We start from the raw sequence: 17,182 nt of genomic DNA on the forward strand, positions 1-17,182 counted from the left end.
GGGGGATTGAATCCCATCTCCACAAGTGCATGGTAGGATGTGTTATTTTGAAGCACTTATTTAATCTTTTTTTTTTTTTTTTTTTTTTTTTTTTTGCGGTAGGGTCTCACTCTAGCCCAGGCTGACCTGTGCTGGGATTAAAGGTGTGCACCACCATGCCTGGCCACTTATTTAATCTTGATAAACCACAATTAACTCATAACTAAAATGATGGAACTGCCCATTTTAAAGAGGAAGAAGTTGTGAAAATTAGTTTGGACAGTCTATGTGAAATGCTTCTCATTTCACAGTTAGGTAGTAAATGTTAGGTCATTTCTCTTTTTCTTTCTCTTTCTGGGGTTGCCTCCTATTTATACTATCCTTGAATCATCTGGTCTAGCGTTAGTCAGCAATGCCTCCTTCCTTTGGTAAACACATAGGCCCATATATTCATATTCTTGGTCTGTCCACCTAGTCTTTATGTCCAAGTATTTGTTCTACTTACTAATCATACCCAAGTAACCAGCTTATGTTTCTACTTCATTGAAAGTTTCTAGGTAAGGACAATTGTGATTTTTCTGTCCCCCCCTTTTTTTTGCCTAGTATATGGTCTTTAATGAATTTGTATTTTTTTAATTTTTTACTGGTATATATAATTATCCTTTCTCCTAAATGACAGTTTCATTTGAGCATATACTTTATTTTTTAAGACAAGGTCCAGCTATGTAGTTCAGGCTAGTCTTGAATGGTTATAGTCCTACCTCAGCCTCCCGAGTGCTGAGAGACAGATGTTCCCACCCTGCCTGGAGTCAGACACTGTGTCTTCATGTTTCATTTATCTTGTTCTGAATCTCCCAAATGCTTCACTTAATGGTGGACATGTAGCAACCTTTTCAGCAGTGGTGACTCACAGACTGACCACTGGCCACCTTGCAGTACACACTTGGTGTCATAGAGGTACTGGAGTGGTTGGCATCCCTTGCTAGGCACATGGCATGGCAGCAGTTTGACAGCTGACTTTCCAAATCCGAAATGTGAATAGAAAGAAGAAAATGCCTTCATCTTCCCTCCCTTGTGAGGCAGTACCCAGCTGTGCCTTCTAGGAAGAGAGTCACTTACTCTCCTTGCTGGGTCAGGAAGCAGTGTGAGCCTCTTATAGGACATTCCTTGGTCTTCTCAGTTGTCAGCTTGGCTATTTCAAGATTTACCTTTCCCATTACACATCTCTGAGATGTTCCTATGTATGATATTGATATTAAACATGATGAAGTTTCTATGGATAGTTTGAAGTCCAGATTCTATTTAACATTTAAGCATTTTGTGCTAAGAATTGTTTTAAATTTTAGAGAAAAAGAAATAGTATGTGGGTCCTGCCTTATGCTTGCTTGTATTTTTGTTGAGAAAAATCTAGAAATATTTAAAGTTATACATAGAAAAAGGACTTAATAATCATTTTCCTTTGATCAAAGAAGTTTTCAAAGGGAATGTGCAATTTGAATTTTAATTGTTAAGCATATTTAACATGACTAACCTTAGGAGATCAAGGTGTGTGTGTGTGTGTGTGTGTGTGTGTGTGTGTGTGTGTGTAGACAAGGGTTTTGCTATTGTATATATGTATCACATTGCCATGTCTCAGTTGTATCATGTCCCAGATGGATAATTTGGAAAATGTAAATTAATAACTTTAAAAATGCCATTATTGGGGCTGAAGAGATAGATTATCAGTTGAGGTACTTGCCTGTGAAGCATAAGGACCCAGGTTCGATTCACTGGTACCTATATAAGATGCACAAGGTGGCACATGTGTCTGGAGGTTGTTTGCAGTATTTGGAGGTTCTGGTACACCCATTCTCTCTCTTTCCCTATCTGCTTCTTTGTTTCCCTTCCTCCCTTCTTCCTTTTCTCCCTCCCACTTTCTTAAATAAATAAAATATAAAGAAATGAAATTATGCAACTTTTGTATCTTTTAGGTGACTGTGTAGAAAACCACGTGCCCACAGTCATCTGATGAACTTCGTGAGCCAGTGTGGCAGCCATGTCTTACACTCCAGGGATTGGTGGGGACCCCACCCAGCTGGCTCAGCGCATCTCCTCCAACATCCAGAAGATCACACAGTGCTGTGAGTTGAGTTTCAAATTGACTTCACTGTTTTCAGTTCTGAGTTGAATTTGGTGAAGGCTCATAGATCTTCTGCACTTGAGGGAAGGAGGAGCATGCCACTAAGAACAGATGTGAACATTAACTCTCCCTGGGATGAGTACAGGGATAATTGTAATGGAAGAGTAGAATGTCACAGTGGGCACGCAGTGCATTGCTTGTTAATGAAGTAAAGGTCATACATACGAGGTGCTCGTATTTGATCTCGACTCAGCTGGTTCCTGAGATTGAGATTAGTCAATCCTGTCCCACAGGTTAGGAACTGAGGGGCACTAGGAGCTCAAAGGATTTATGTTTATTAGGAATAACATTTGGTGGGATAGTGACTAGGTTAATTCTATAGAGGTGAATACATGACATAAAATTAAAGGAACAGAGAACTAAGCAGTTACCTTGGTTCGTTTTGTGTTGCAAAACTTGTGTAACAAAATGTACAAGGATTGTCACCTTACAAAGGAACTGCACTGTTGGGCTCACAATTTTGGAGGTCCAGTAACACATCATGGCTTCTTTTAAGCTTCTGGTGATGGCCTCATGATACAAGAGCTCACATGGCCAAGGGGAGCCCGAGGAAGCCTCACTGCTGAGTAACAGCTACCCTCATGACAGCCAGTCACATCAGTAACAACTAGTGACTCTCAGTGACACCTCAATCCTCAGCATGAAGTTTAATGTGAAAACCACATTCAAACCATGGCCAGAGAGGATATTTTAATCTATTGGGGGAGATGCTATAGAAGACAATGAATCAGATTCCCCACAAATGGCCTCTTCCTTTATTTTTCATAGAAGCAAACACAATGACTGATTCAGTATGGCATTTCACTGAAAATCATTACTTCTCAGAATATACATACACAAGTTAAAGAAAATCATTGTGGTAGATTAGAGCTTATGGATTTTGTTTGTAAGAAAATTTTTATTCCTCAATTATAGCCAGTCTCTCTGCGAATTATGCTAGCCACCTGTCTGTCAGTGTTTATCCACTAGGGCATTGTCAGAACTTGTTGAGTGTGTTAATGCAGTTTTATTCTTCAGCCTTACCAGGATGTTAGCACACTACTAAAATACAGAAAGTTTCCGCGGGACTGTACTACGTTTAATCATTACCCTCCCAGTACTTACTACTTTGTCTGAATGGTTTAAACAAGATTCTAGTATGTTTTGGAGGTAAAGGGTATATCTTAGAATATAGAAGTTTCTAGAAAGCTACGGATATGCGCAACCATATAAAATAGTTCTTACTCTGACTTGGAGTGCCTTGTGTCTTTGGCGGCTTTCTTAGAGGAGCCAAGAACGGCAGGGCAGGCAGTGTAGAAGTCCCTCGGGACCGTCTGGCTTCCTGTGCCTCCAGCTTCACGTCAGGACTGATGGTGGATACAAAGGCACCTCTCCTTTTCGAGGCTCTTTAAAAACATTTTTATGATTTGTGAGGAGCGGGTGGGGGAGAGAGAGAAAATAAGGGCCTCCACACTGCGGAGGAACTCCAGACACGTGCGCTACCTTTCGTATCTATCTGCTTTCTGTGGGCTCTATGGATTTAAACCCAGACCGTTAGGCTTTGCAAGCAATCGCCTTTCACCACTGAGTCATCTCCCATGTCATTTTTGTGGCTCTCTTGCTGCTTGTTAAAAGTATCACTGATATGGGCTGGAGAGATGGCTTAGCGGTTAAGCACTTGCCTGTGAAGCCTAAAGGACCCCGGTTCGAGGCTCGATTCCCCAGGACCCACGTTAGACAGATGCACAAGGGGGCGCACGCGTCTGGAGTTCGTTTGCAGTGGCTGGAAGCCCTGGTGTGCCCATTCCTTCTCTATCTGTCTCTTTCTCTCCCTCTCTCTCTGTCACTCTCAAATAAAGAAATAAAAAGGACAAAAAATATTTAAAAAAAAAATGTATTGCTGATCTGCCTTAGGAACCTGTGTGAAAATCCGAAGGGAGCTTATGATTTAACTTACACATATGAAAAATAAAGACCTCTGTGCAAAGGGTAGGCTTCTGTGCTGGTAGAGCAAAATGGTGTCAGGAATTCCAAGAGGATGAGGAATGACTGTAGTATACCGACATGAGAGAAGGAGTAAGCAGAGGATGGAACACACGGTGCCTGGACTGGAGATTGTGTGTCATCTTGACCTGAGGGGAGGTAAAGGCTATGGTAAGTCGGCCATGATTGCTAAGAGCGACCAGTTGATCTCGCCAGATGAGAAGCAGTAACTTAAGCCAGAGTTGAATGTTCGTCATGTGGCTCACACTGAGGATGCAGCTTCCCTGTGACCTAGGGCAAGCTTGGGTTGTGGGAGGAGCCATGCCATCCCCCACCCCCACCTGCCCCGCTGTCCTGTGCTTACAACTGGTAATACTGAGTTCAAGTGGGACCAGGTGGTGAAGGCCTATAACCCCAGCTATTGACGAGGCTAAGGTGGAGGATCACAAGTTCAAGGCCTGCCTGGGCTATAGAGTAAGTTCAAGGCCAACCAGGGTAACTAAGTGATCTTGTCTTAAAATGGAAAGTTAAAAGGGAGCTAGTCATGTAGCTTAGTAGTACTTGCTTAGCATACACACAGCCCTCGGTTCAGTCTCCAATACTGCTAAATGAAGTGAAATTAAATTAAAATTAAGTAATTGTAATGAAATAATGGAATGAAATTAAAAGAAAATGCTGGGTCATTAAGCCAAGTGAAGGTCTGGCCATGATGCTCTTCAGATTTGCAGGGCACGGTGCCTCTTGTCAGTTTAAAACAGAAGTCATGTGTTCTGCATGCATATTGGGGCCTCCATACTCACTCACAAACTACAGGGAGTCATGCCCTGAGCTGAGGAGAAAGGCTTTTTGAATTATCTTCAGTGGTAACTAATGGCAGAGACAAGATACACAGAAAGTGTGTAAGATAGAATGGGTACTATTAAAAATCCTAACAAAGCTTGAGGTGGTCAGAAAATAAGGACATAAATGGTAAGCCCCAGTTATCTGAAGCACAGTGCATGAGGCAAGAGTGGCTGAGGCAAGAGGAGATCACAGAAGGCTGGATGAATTACTAACGGCTTTGTAGACTCTATGGGAAGTTTAGATTTCATTGTAACAGGCCGAGGAAAACACCGGATGCTTTTGAGCAGGGAAGAGAAGAATCAGATTTACACGGTGCAAAGATGACTTTGGCTGCAACTTCGACTTTTGGGGACTGAAAGGCCTTACGTTGGCCTTGGCAGAGGTTTGTCGGAAGATGTGGGCATGCACCTGGGTGTTAGTGGTGAGGATAGAGAGAAGGGAAGAGTGTGTTTTGGGGACAGTTGGGAGAACTTGCTGATGAGTGCAGGTGGGGCTGGAGGGAGAGGAGTCAAGAACGACCCCGGAATTTCTGCACAGAGCGACGGAGGACTGGCTGGTTAAATGTATGTATGAGATGGAAAGGACTTCATGTCAAGACAGTGGAGGAAAGCTTTGTTTTGGTCCGGTAAATCTTTTCCCAGTAGAATGCTAGGCAAGCACTCTGCCACTGAATCACATCCCCGACCTCTGAGTTGGCTTTTTGACATGTATGTGTCAGTGTCCAATAGTTTACATATATAAATTTGAAAATCACGATGACCCCCAAAGCAAAAATGGCATTTAAAAATGTGTAGATTTGAAATAATCCCAAAATAGTTCAGAGAAAAGGACTGGGACATTAGCAGACTGTAGAAGTCAGAAAGATAGGGAGAGAGTAACTCAGAGTCAGGGCTGTGACCAGAGAGCTAAGAGCAAAAACAAGTCTGGTAGATGACTGGAAGTGAAAGAAGGAAATTTTCGGGAACGAGCTCTGCGGGGCCGGGAGGTGACTCCGTCGGGGGGGTCTCTGCTGTGCGAGCGTGAGAACGTGAGCCCACGTCTCCAGTGCCCTCGCGAGACACCAGCTGCGATGGCCTAGACCTGTACGCCCAGCACGGGGGAAACAGGCAGGAGGGTTCCCAGGGCTTGCTGGCTAGCCGGTCTGGCTGATTAGGTAAGGTCCCTGTTCAGTGAGAGATCTTCATCAGTGCACCCATGGCCCTCAGAGCCAGGAGAATCTGGACACTTGCAGGCCAGCTAGACTGCTGCATGCAGTGGTGCAAGAGACGGTCTGTCTCAAGAAAGAACGAGAAAGGAGAGGACAAATACTTCAAGGTTACACACACACGCGCACACACTCACACACACACACATCTTACAAAAGGGTGGAGAGCAACTGAGGACACCAGAGCTTGACATCTTGCCTCCACATGCACATGCACACAGATAGGTGCCTTCATGCATGCACCTCTGCATACATACTACACACACACACACACACACACACACACACGGAAAACAAAAGTATAAGGCTTCATTTCTGTCTAGTGCTGCTGAGAGGCTAAGATACTAAGCAGAGAATTACATGTGACAAGTGCTAGCTAAAATACAAAGTCGTCTCATGTCTATCTTTCAAGTGTGGGAGGAGAGGGGACTTCATCCCTCATGTAAAGATTTCCCGGAAGTCGCTCACCCAGGCTTATGTTGTGCACTGTATGGCCACACCTAGCTAAGTAGGCTGTCAATTTATTTAGCTGGGTTTCAATGTGTTCACCAAAATTGGGAACTCCCCTTTGAAAAAGAAGAGGTAATTAGTATTTTGTAGGTAGCAACAAACTCATGGAAGTTGAAAGGCCAGAGTGGATGGGATTACATTTTCCTATAAGAAAAGGGAAACTCTAAAGAGTATAGTTGTAAAAAACAAAAGTGCCTTTGAAGACTAGAAGGGGACCTGCAAATGAACCCCTCATGAGTGGTTTGATTTCATCTACAAACAGGTGAGGGTTGAGCACAGTGTAGGTGGGAATGGGGCTGGCCAAGAAGATTTCCTTCCTGAGTGGGGCTGTGTTAAAATGAAATGTTGAGGCCAAAGCAACAGAAAGAGAATGGGAGGGAAATGATTGGAAGTTTCTGGAAAGGAGAGAGTAAACTAGTTGTGAATTTCATAATTGCGATAATGAATGTATAGTCCACAGGGAAGTAGAGAAGGAGGGTTTGGCAGGACGAATTTACATTTGAGATGTGGAATCATGAATTTAGTGAAACCAGGCACCTCTTTTTAAGCTTCTCTTAATTTTGAGGTTCAACATCTAAATGCGAGTAAGTTTAGAATGAGGCTAAGTTTTTGTTAAAAATCTTGTCTACTGTTCTCTTAGAGGTTGTGCAGAAATCACATGAAGTGAAAAGCAGAAGTGTGAAATTTCAGTTCACTTTCCCCACTCCCCCCCACACCTGACTGTGTTGTTAATACAGGAAGGGTATGGTGGAATAAAAGGTACTTTGCACCACATTTGGGTTCTTCACTCTGACATTCTCATCTTTTGAGTTTGTGTCCTTGTGAATGATCTGATTTTGTAAAAGAGCCCAGAGAAGATGATGGAAGAAGAGTAGTGGAAGGTGTAGTCGTATTAAATCATATGGTGCCGTTCATACCAAAGAAGGATAATGATTACAATAAAACTTGATTGTTAGAAGGGCCCAAGAGAAACAGATAGTGATACTGGAGTTTTGTGTCATTTTACCAGGATTCTATTATTCTGTTTGGCAAAGAATAGTACAAATGAAACTCATTTTTTTTCTGAGTATTAAACTGAAGACCATTGGAAAGCATCTACCTCTGAGCTATATCCTCAGACCTGAAAAAAAAAAATCCAAAAGTTAAGTGCTTTATAACATTGTGAAGTCACTTTTTTTGTTTTGTTTTGTTTTGAGGCAAGCCTTACAGACTGGCCTTTTTTATGGAAGAGCGAGAGAGAGGGGGAAAGGGAGAGAAAGAGATAGATAGAGATAGAGATAGAAAAAGAAAGAATTGGCACACCAGGGTCTCCAGCCAATCAAACTCCAGATGCCTGTGCCCCCTTGTGCACATGTGCGACCTTGCGCACTTCCATCACTGTGTCTGGCTTACACGGACCTAGAAAGTTGAACATGAGTCCTTATGTTTTTCAGGCAAGAGCCTTAATTTCTAAGCCATCTCTCCAGCCCTGAAATCACTTTTTACTAAAAATATCAGTAGTGTAATGAATCTCCTTATTAGTAAAGCATTTAAGCCATCAAGGTAATTTATTAAACAAAATATTAAACATTAAAAATACACATAGATCAAACTATATACATAGCACAGATACACTAAAACAATATTTTAAAGTCAAAACAAAGTGGAACTTTATTGTATATCTCTGTGTGAATATCTGAGTGGAACATTAAATGATTAAGTGAATATTTTTATCCTGTAGAGTAGACTGTCAACTCTATAACAAAGTCAGTTAGGCATTTGCTCTTTTGTCTTCATGTCCTGAACATTATTTTCTGCTCTTTGCCTACCATGGCACCTAGACAATTTTTTTTTTAAGGTAGGGTCTCACTCTAGCTCAGTCTGACCTGGAATTCATTACGAAGTCTTAGGGTAGCCTCAAAGTCATGGTAATCCTCCTACCTCTGCCTACCAAGTTCTGGGAATAAAGGTGTGCACTACCATGTCTTGCTTAACTTTCTTTTTTTTGATGGGTTTGATGGAAGTTTTCAGGTAGGGTCTCACAGCCCAGGGTGGCCTGGAACTTTGTAGTTCTGGGTTACTTTTGAAGTCAAAACAATCCTCTTACCTCTGCCTCCCAAGTGCTGGCATTAAAAACATGTACCACACCATCCAGGTAAATATTCTTGACCCAGAGTCTCAGGCCACCACTTTCAGTAGAGTGGAGTGGGAAGTAAACACACCTGTCTGTTTTCCTAGCTCCAGAAGCTCAACATGTGTCTAAGAAGTATTAGATTTAGTTCTCACATTTTGAGTCAGTGCTCAAAAGTAGCATTTTTATTATCAATATTTAGACTAGAAATGTATACTCAATTACCTTCTCTTATCTTTTCTGTATTTTCTCTGATTTAGTACCAGTGTGTGTGTGGTATAAAGGGAAGCAAGCCATTGTGGGTTGACATGCTGAGCCTGTCAAACCAAAGAATGCTTTCACATGGACCAAACACATACTGTATAGAAACACGTCTTCAGAATACACAGAGAAAACTTGTGTTTTTGAAAGACACAGAAGAAATTAGTTGACATTTTAAACATGTTTTTTGTCTTTAAAAAATGACATGTATGGGGCTGGAGAGATGGCTTAGCGTTTAAGCGCTTGCCTGTGAAGCCTAAGGACCCCTGTTCAAGGCTCGGTTCCCCAGGTCCCACGTTAGCCAGATGCACAAGGGGGCGCACGCGTCTGGAGTTCGTTTGCAGAGGCTGGAAAGCCCTGGCGCACCCATTCTCTCTCTCTCTCTATCTCTCTTTCTCTCTGTGTCTGTCGCTCTCAAATAAATAAATAAAAAATGAACAAAAAAAATTTTAAAAAAATGACATGTATGTTCTGAGCTAGTATAGAGATTATTAGTCCAATGGAATATCTCTCCCAACACCATGCATATCAAGAAATAGAACATTCTGAGCCCCCCCTCCCACATCCTCTTCATTTGCGTACCCACTCCATGTCTTTCAGATATTCCAGAATCCTGATTTTTAACATCTCTAATTAGCTTACCTGGCTTCAAGTGTCATCTGATGTACTAGTGTGCTTTATTTGTGTTGGGACTCATTCTCTGCATTATGCTTGGGATTTATCCTTGTAGCTATAGGCTGTTTGCACTTACATTGTACTCCACATTCAGACCCTTGAACCTCAGTTTATTCTTCTTCCATGTTTTGTTGTTTCCCTTTCCTATGATCAGCAGTGTTCTGTGTGTGTACCTCAAGCGAGGGTTGCTGGCTCTCAGGGTACGTGTGTTAGCTTTAGTAGGTAAGCCAGCTTACTTAAGTATGCTTATTATTATGCTGCCATCAGCCAGGGTATGACAGTTCATATCACACCACATCCTTGCAAGCCATGTCTTAAATTTTGTCCATTTTAGCTATTTTAGTTATATTTCATTGTGGCTAAATTTGCCATTCTCTGATTGGAATCAGGCATTACAGGATGCAGCTGAGTTAGGAAATTCAGTCTGTTGCATAAGGTATATGCATGTGCTTGCACATTTCCTGAAATCAGATTCAGACAGGGGGAGCTTGAGTAAGCTGTTCACTTTCTAGGTGGTGGTTTCCTTACACACATTGTATGTGGGCAGGAGTATAGTCTCTTCTACGGAAACAGGCTACTGAGAGCTGTTTTAGAGTCCTGAAAGAAAGCTTTTGTAACACATAACAGATTAGGTTTTTGTTTGTTTATTCTTAAGGGTCCCGATGTTATGTCTAGGTCCATAATACATGTTTTCAACATCTCATAAAGGAAGCCATGCGTAAAAGCAATTAGAGTGACACCAGGATTTATGCAGTGTGCACTAAGTATGAGGAGATGGGAGAGTTGTGGGCAGTGAAGTTTCTGCAGTGAGTCAAAACAAAATTAACAAAACGCTGAGTTAAAATATTTACATATATACTAATTGTGGTGGAGCGGCATCTCCGTTCTGAGCACGAATAAGAATGCCAGCATTTGAGTTAATACTCTTTTTAAAGAGTAACCTGAAAAAAGAAAGCATAAAGTGGCTGAAGGTAGCTGCTGGACATGGTTTAAACAAATCCACTGGAAAAATCTTTGCATCAGAATTTGAGGGAAGAAGTTTGTGTTAGAATTTATGTAATATGTCACGTGTGTTTCCTCTGTATATATGTTTTACATACAGTTTGGGAAGGCAGAAGTCTCTAGGGAAGTGCTAAGAATGAATTTATGACCATTGTTATAAATGTTATAGATGACAGAATGTATTTTGGTTGAATTAATCATTTTTTTTTTGTCATTTGTCGCCTGTAAATTTAAGCTGCCCACTACACATAGACTTGTTTAGAATTTTATGAATATCGCTTGAATTTCCCTGTGTTGGTAAGTAGCTTCTCCTCCTGTACGTGCACTTCCCTTGTTTATTAAGAGGTGTTGGTGCACTGATGGCATCCTAGTAAGATTCTCAAGAGTTTGAGATGACATAAAAAGTTGGAGCCAGGCATAGTGACACATACCTTTAATTCCAGCACTTGGGAGGCAGAGGTAGGAGAATTGCCGTGAGTTCGAGGCCACCCTGAGACTACATAGTTAATTCCAGGACAGTCTGAGCTACAGTGAAACCCTACCTCAAAACAAAACAAAATGTCTGTAAAAACATGGATCCCTTTGCTGTCTCTGAGAATGCCAAAAGTTTGCTTGTTGAGTCTGGGGCAGGGGGCTCTTGTTTTGAAGCACCTTAACACATGACTACACAAAAGGGAAGTTAGTATCCTAACTTCTCTTTTTGGTGCCACAGCAAGATTTTCTTTAAGAAAGGACCCCCAGCCTCCCGAAGTGAGCAAGCTCACTGGAATTGTCTGTTTCCTTTTCCTCATGTAGAACTTTAATGAAGTGAGAAAATACTGGATAGAGGAAAGAGAATTGAAAGCTTGTCTCTTCCCTCCCTCCTTTCTGATCTATGTACCTTTCCTATCGTACATCTCAGAGCATTTGGTTGAGATTAACTTTGCGGTTAAGGAGAGAAACCCAGTAGTTTGATTTCATTGTAATATTTTTCATGCCTAAGTCATTAGCACAATGTAGTAGTCAGGCAGGAAAATTAACTCTTATCCATGGGACTCTTATCAGCGAGTGACTGAGCACAAGTGCAGTGTGTGACCAGTGAACTCTTATTTAATGAGCTGTCTCCTTAAGGGGGGGCTCCAGTGTGCTTTGGGAACTTTAACTTCTCTTCCTGCCAGAACCATCTATATGTCTCTGCCCTGAGCACAAACTTGTTACCTTCACTCCTGCCCTGCAATCTGATAACGGGTGTCTTTCCTTCCCTGCATCCTATCTAATTGCAAATATTGTATATGTCAAATTTATCCATTTCTCCTCATTTCCATGTCACCACCCAGGTCTGAGTTGCTTCTATTGCTTTGAGTGACTGTGTCCTCTAAATCATTCTCCCTGATTCCATTCCCATGTGTTAGTCTTCTCCACATGGTTACCAAGGTGAACTTTTAAAATTATAAATGATATCATGTCTTCCCGCAGCTTAAAACTCGAGAATGAGTTAAGCCAAGTAATTTATAATCAAGGGTGAATGAATCCCTCCCAGATCTAATCTCTGTTCCTACTTGCTATCTACACTTTCCCCTTGCATTGCCACACTCCAAAGTGTCACCTCAAGGTCTTTGCATTTCCTCTCATTTAGCTTCATATGTCTCCCCAGATCAGCCTGTGGCTGGTTCTTTTTTGGTAGTCGGGTCTCATTACATGTGGTAGATACCTTCCTTGACCTACCATTGTTTCCTTCAGCCATTTCTCATCAGCCGCTTTGTTAATGGAATGCATCTTATCTTTAAATCAAAGTGCAACTTTTAGTTACTTATTCTGTGTTCCTCACTAACATGCCAGTCTTTGAGAGAATGGTTTTCATGTATTTTATCTGCAGAGGTATTCACACATGATTATTATTATTATTATTATTTACAAAAATGAGATGATAACATAAATGTTTTGTTTGCTATACTGATTATTTTCATTATTAGTTGTTCTATACAGAATTTACCCAATCCTTTATTAAAGAAAATTTTATCCTATGAGTATATATATGATTGAGAGTTGGGGAGCTCGATACCTGTACTGTCGCCACAAATCAATCCTCTGTATACATGCATCAGTCACTGTCTCCTTGCTGGGGCAGAAGACCTGCCCAGCAGCAGCTTCGGGAAGGAAAGCACTTATTTCAGCGCAAGGTCCAGAGGGTGGAGGAAAGCAGGGCCTGTGTAGGAAGCCAGAGTCATGTCACCAGAGAGGAAGGAGAGACCTAAGGAGACAGCAAGTGGGGCCAGGCTAAAGTACCTCAAGGCCTGCCCTGGAGACCCACCTTCTTTAGCAAGGCTCCACCTCCTACAGACTCCATAGCCTTGACGTATAGTGCCACTTTGCTGAGAAACAGGTATCCAGACATATGAGGGGTCATTTTAAATTCAGCCACCACAGTTGGTAAGTATGATTGTGGCCATATGACAAAAGTGTCTCTAACTAGATAATATTTACTTAAAATTATTACAATTACTATGAGATTTTGTTCATTATAAACATGAATTAATCACCAGTAGTTGCAACAGTGCAGTTTCGTTTTCATTAGAATATAGTTTATGGTCAGTTGTATAATGGCTGCTGAGCTCATTCTTGTTGGCCTAGTGCTTGTATGGGAGCCCGACAGCAGAAGTTAGGCTTTGCTACTTAGTTTTCATTCCTCAGAATTATTTTGACGGGTCTTGCCGTCATCTCTCTGATCCTTTTTGCTGTTGTTTCTTTGCTTACCAAGTTCCAAGCAATTTTTTTTATTATTAACAACTTCCATGATTATAAACAATATCCCATGGTAATGCCCTCCCACCCCCACTTTCCCCTTTGAAACTCTATTTTCCATCATCTACCCTCCTGCTCTCAATCAGTTTCTCTCTTATTTTGATGTCATCATCTTTTCCTCTTATGATGATGGTTCTTGTGTAGGTAGTATCAGCGGGCCTCCAGTCTAATTAGAGGGCAGCTGGATCATTTGGAGTGGCTGGCAAAATATAAGGCTTGCAGTGTCCATTGATGAGTATCTTCACTAGTGATTTCACTCTCTCCCATTGAACTACATGCAGAATGGCTTCTTGCAGCTTTCTTTCAGCTGGTCTTCGTGGGGGAGGTTATCAGTTCAGTTCCAGCAGGATTTTTTATTGGTCTTGCAGCCCAAGTGTGTAGAGTCTTCAGCAATAGGGTCTTACCATCTATTCCTGGTGGGAAACCAAGGGCCTTGGCAATGGCCTGTAATGTTTTGGGGGCATTAGGGACCTCCGTGGCCAACAACTTATTGGAAAGTATTCCATCCCTGGCACTAAAAATTTTCTAGTAACAATCTATGGCTCCTGAGTGTTCCATTATCCAAAAACATAGGTTTCCATATGATTTATTTATATCCTCTTAGATTTTGATTAGCCCTCCCTCCACCTTTCCTTTATTCAATCTCTTCTCCTGACCTCACTTTGGGCCTTTTCACCCCCATTAATACCTCTTCTACTAACATATGTACAATGCCATCCTATTAAGTACCCCCTCCTTTCCTTTCTCTTACTCTTCCCTTTATATCTCTTGTCTAGCTTATTGGTCTTTGCTACTGAGCTGTCTTCCTCTTCACACAGAAGTCCAATCATCTGTAGCTAGGATCCACGTGTGAGAGAGAACATGTGACACTTGGCTTTCTGGGCCTGGGTTACCTCACTTAGTATGATCCTTTCCAGATCCATCCATTTTCCTGCAAATTTCATAATTTCATTTTTCTTTACTGCTGAGTAGGACTCCATTTTGTAAAAGTGCCATATTGTCTTTATCCACTCATCAGTTGAGGGACATCTAGGCTGGTTCCATTTCCCAGCTATTGTGAATTGAGTGGCAATAAACATGGTTGAGCAAGTATCTCTAAGGTAATGAGATGAGTCCTTAGGATATATGCCTAGGAGTGCTATAGCTGGGTCATATGGTAGATCTGTTTTTTGCTGTCTCAGGAACCTCCACACTGATTTCCACAATGCTTGGACCAGATGGTATTCCCACCAACAGTGTAGAAGTGTTCCTCTTCTCTCACATCCTTGCCAGCATTTATGATCATTTGTTTTCATGATGGTGGCCAATCTGACAGGAGTGAGATGGAATCTCAATGTAGTTTAAATCTGCATCTCCCTGATGACTAGGGATGTAGAACATTTTTTTAAAGATGCTTATATGCCATCTGTATTTCTTCTTTTGAGACCTCCCCATTTAGTTGGATAGCCCATTTTTTAATTGGGTCATTTGATTTCTTGTTATTTAATTTTTTTTAGTTCTTTGTATATCCTAGATATTAATCCTTTATTAGATGTATAGCTGGCAAAGATTTTTTTCCCATTCTGTAGGTTGCCTGTTTGCTTTATTCACAGTGTCCTTTGCATACACAGTTGTAACTTCATAAGATCCCAGTGGTTAATCTGTGGTTTTATTGCCTGAGCAATTGGGGTTATTTTCAGAAAGTCTTTGCCAAGACCAATATGTTGAAGGGTTTCCTGTACTTTTTCCTCTAGCACTTTCAGAGTTTCTGGTCTGATGTTAAGGTCTTTAATCCATTTGGACTTAATTCTTATGCATGAAGAGAGAGAAGGATCTACTTACATCCTTCAACAAATACATATCCAGTTTTCTCAGCACCATTTGCTGAAGAGGCTGTCTTTTCTCCAATGAGTATTTTTGGAATTTTTGTTGAATATCAGGTGGCTATAGCTACCTGCACTTACATCTGGGTCCTCTATTCTGATCCTTCTGCTCCATTGTTCTACATGTCTGCTTTTGTGCCAGTACCATGCCATTTTTGTTACTATGACTCTGTAGTATAGGTTAAAATCAGGTATGGTGATACCACCAGCCTTATTTTTGTTGCTCATAATTGTTTTAGATATTCAAGATTTTGTGATTCCAAATGAATTTTTGGATTGTGTTTTTTCTATTTCTGTGAAGAATGCCATTGGAATTTTGATAGGGATTGCATTAAATGTGTAGATTCCTTTTGGTAAGATTGCCATTTTCACAATATTGAATCTTCCGATCCAAGAACAAGGGATGTTTTTCCATTTTCTAATGTGCTGCAATTTCTTGCTTGAGTGTTTTAAAGTTTGCATTGTAGAGATCCTTCACTTTCTTAGTTAGGTTTATTCCAAGGTACTTTATTTTTGTTTTTTTAATGCAGTTGTGAATGGAAACGATTCTCTGATTCATCCTCTGTGTGTGTGTTGTTAGCATATATGAAGGATTCTGATTTCTGTGTGTTTATTTTATATCCTGCTGTATGGCTATAGATGTTTATCAGTTCTAATAGTTTTCTGGTAGAGTCTTTAGGGTACTTTATGTATAGAATCATGTTATCTGAAAATAATGAAAACTTGATCTCTTCATTTCCAATTTGTATCCCTTTTATGTGTGTCTCTTGCCTTATTGCTATGGCTATGACTTCCAGTACTATATCAAATAAAAGGACACCCTTGTCTTGTTCCTGATTTTAGTGGAGAAGTTTCCATTCAGTAATATGTTGGCTATAGGCTTGTCATAAACAGCCTTTATGCATATGTTCCTTCTATTCCCAGTCTCTGTAGGACTTTTATCATGATGGGATGTTGCATTTTTTCAATTGATTTTTCTGCATCTAATGAGATGATCATGTGATTTTTGTCCTTCAGTCCATTTATATAATGTATTATATTTATCGATTTGCATATGTTGAACCATCCTTGCATCTGTGAGATAAAGCTTACTTGGTCAGATCTTTCTTATATATTCTTGTTTTCTATTTGCCAATATTTTGTTGAGAATTTTTGCATCTGTGTTCATGTCTGTAATTTTCTCTTTTTTTGTTCTACCTTTGCCTGGTTTTGATATCAGGGTGATGCTAGCTTCATAGAGGGAGTTCAGTAGAATTTCTTCTTTTTCTATTTTATGGAAAAACTTAAGAAGCAATGGTGTTAGTTCTTCCCTTAAGGTCTGGTAAAATTCACCAGTGAATCCATCTGGGCCTGGACTTTTTTTTAATTGGGAGATTTTTGATAATTGCTTGGAACTCCATACTTGTTATAGGTCTATTTAAGTGATTAATCTCATCTTGATTTAATTTAGGTAGGTCATATAAATCAAGGAAATCATCTATTCCTTTCAGATTTTCATACTTAGTGGAGTATATGTTTTTATAGTCTATCCCTATAATTTTTTTGAATTTCTCTGGTATCTGTTGTGATGGTACCTTTTTTATCTCTTAATTTTATTAATTTGTGTCTGTTCTCTATTCTGGTCAGATCTGCCAAGCAGTATTTTTGGTCAAAGATTAATTGCCTTTTGTATGTATTCCACATAGAGCTTTTCCTAAAGCGACTGTTAGTTGGCTTGCTTTGGATGTTACTTTGGATGAACCCAGATGTGATCCAAAGTAGTGCTCCCCACCTTCCTCGTTGTGGTGTCGTTCTCATGAGCATTGTTTCAGTAC

The 17,182-nt window shown here is 40.7% G+C and overlaps 1 protein-coding gene across 1 annotated transcript in view; it reads left to right on the top strand.

Annotated features, from left to right (window-relative positions):
• The window catches only part of Stx7 (syntaxin 7), a 50,323-nt gene that overhangs the window by 8,435 nt on the left and 24,706 nt on the right, over positions 1–17,182 (top strand). Inside the window, exon 2 of the mRNA XM_045159162.1 lies at positions 1,950–2,099. Within this exon, the coding sequence (XP_045015097.1) occupies positions 2,015–2,099 (85 nt within the window). The 5' untranslated portion in view covers positions 1,950–2,014. The remainder of the gene's footprint in view (positions 1–1,949; positions 2,100–17,182) is intronic.

Source organism: Jaculus jaculus, chromosome 9, assembly GCF_020740685.1.
Source record: "Jaculus jaculus isolate mJacJac1 chromosome 9, mJacJac1.mat.Y.cur, whole genome shotgun sequence".
In the NCBI taxonomy this organism is placed as follows: domain Eukaryota; kingdom Metazoa; phylum Chordata; class Mammalia; order Rodentia; family Dipodidae; genus Jaculus; species Jaculus jaculus.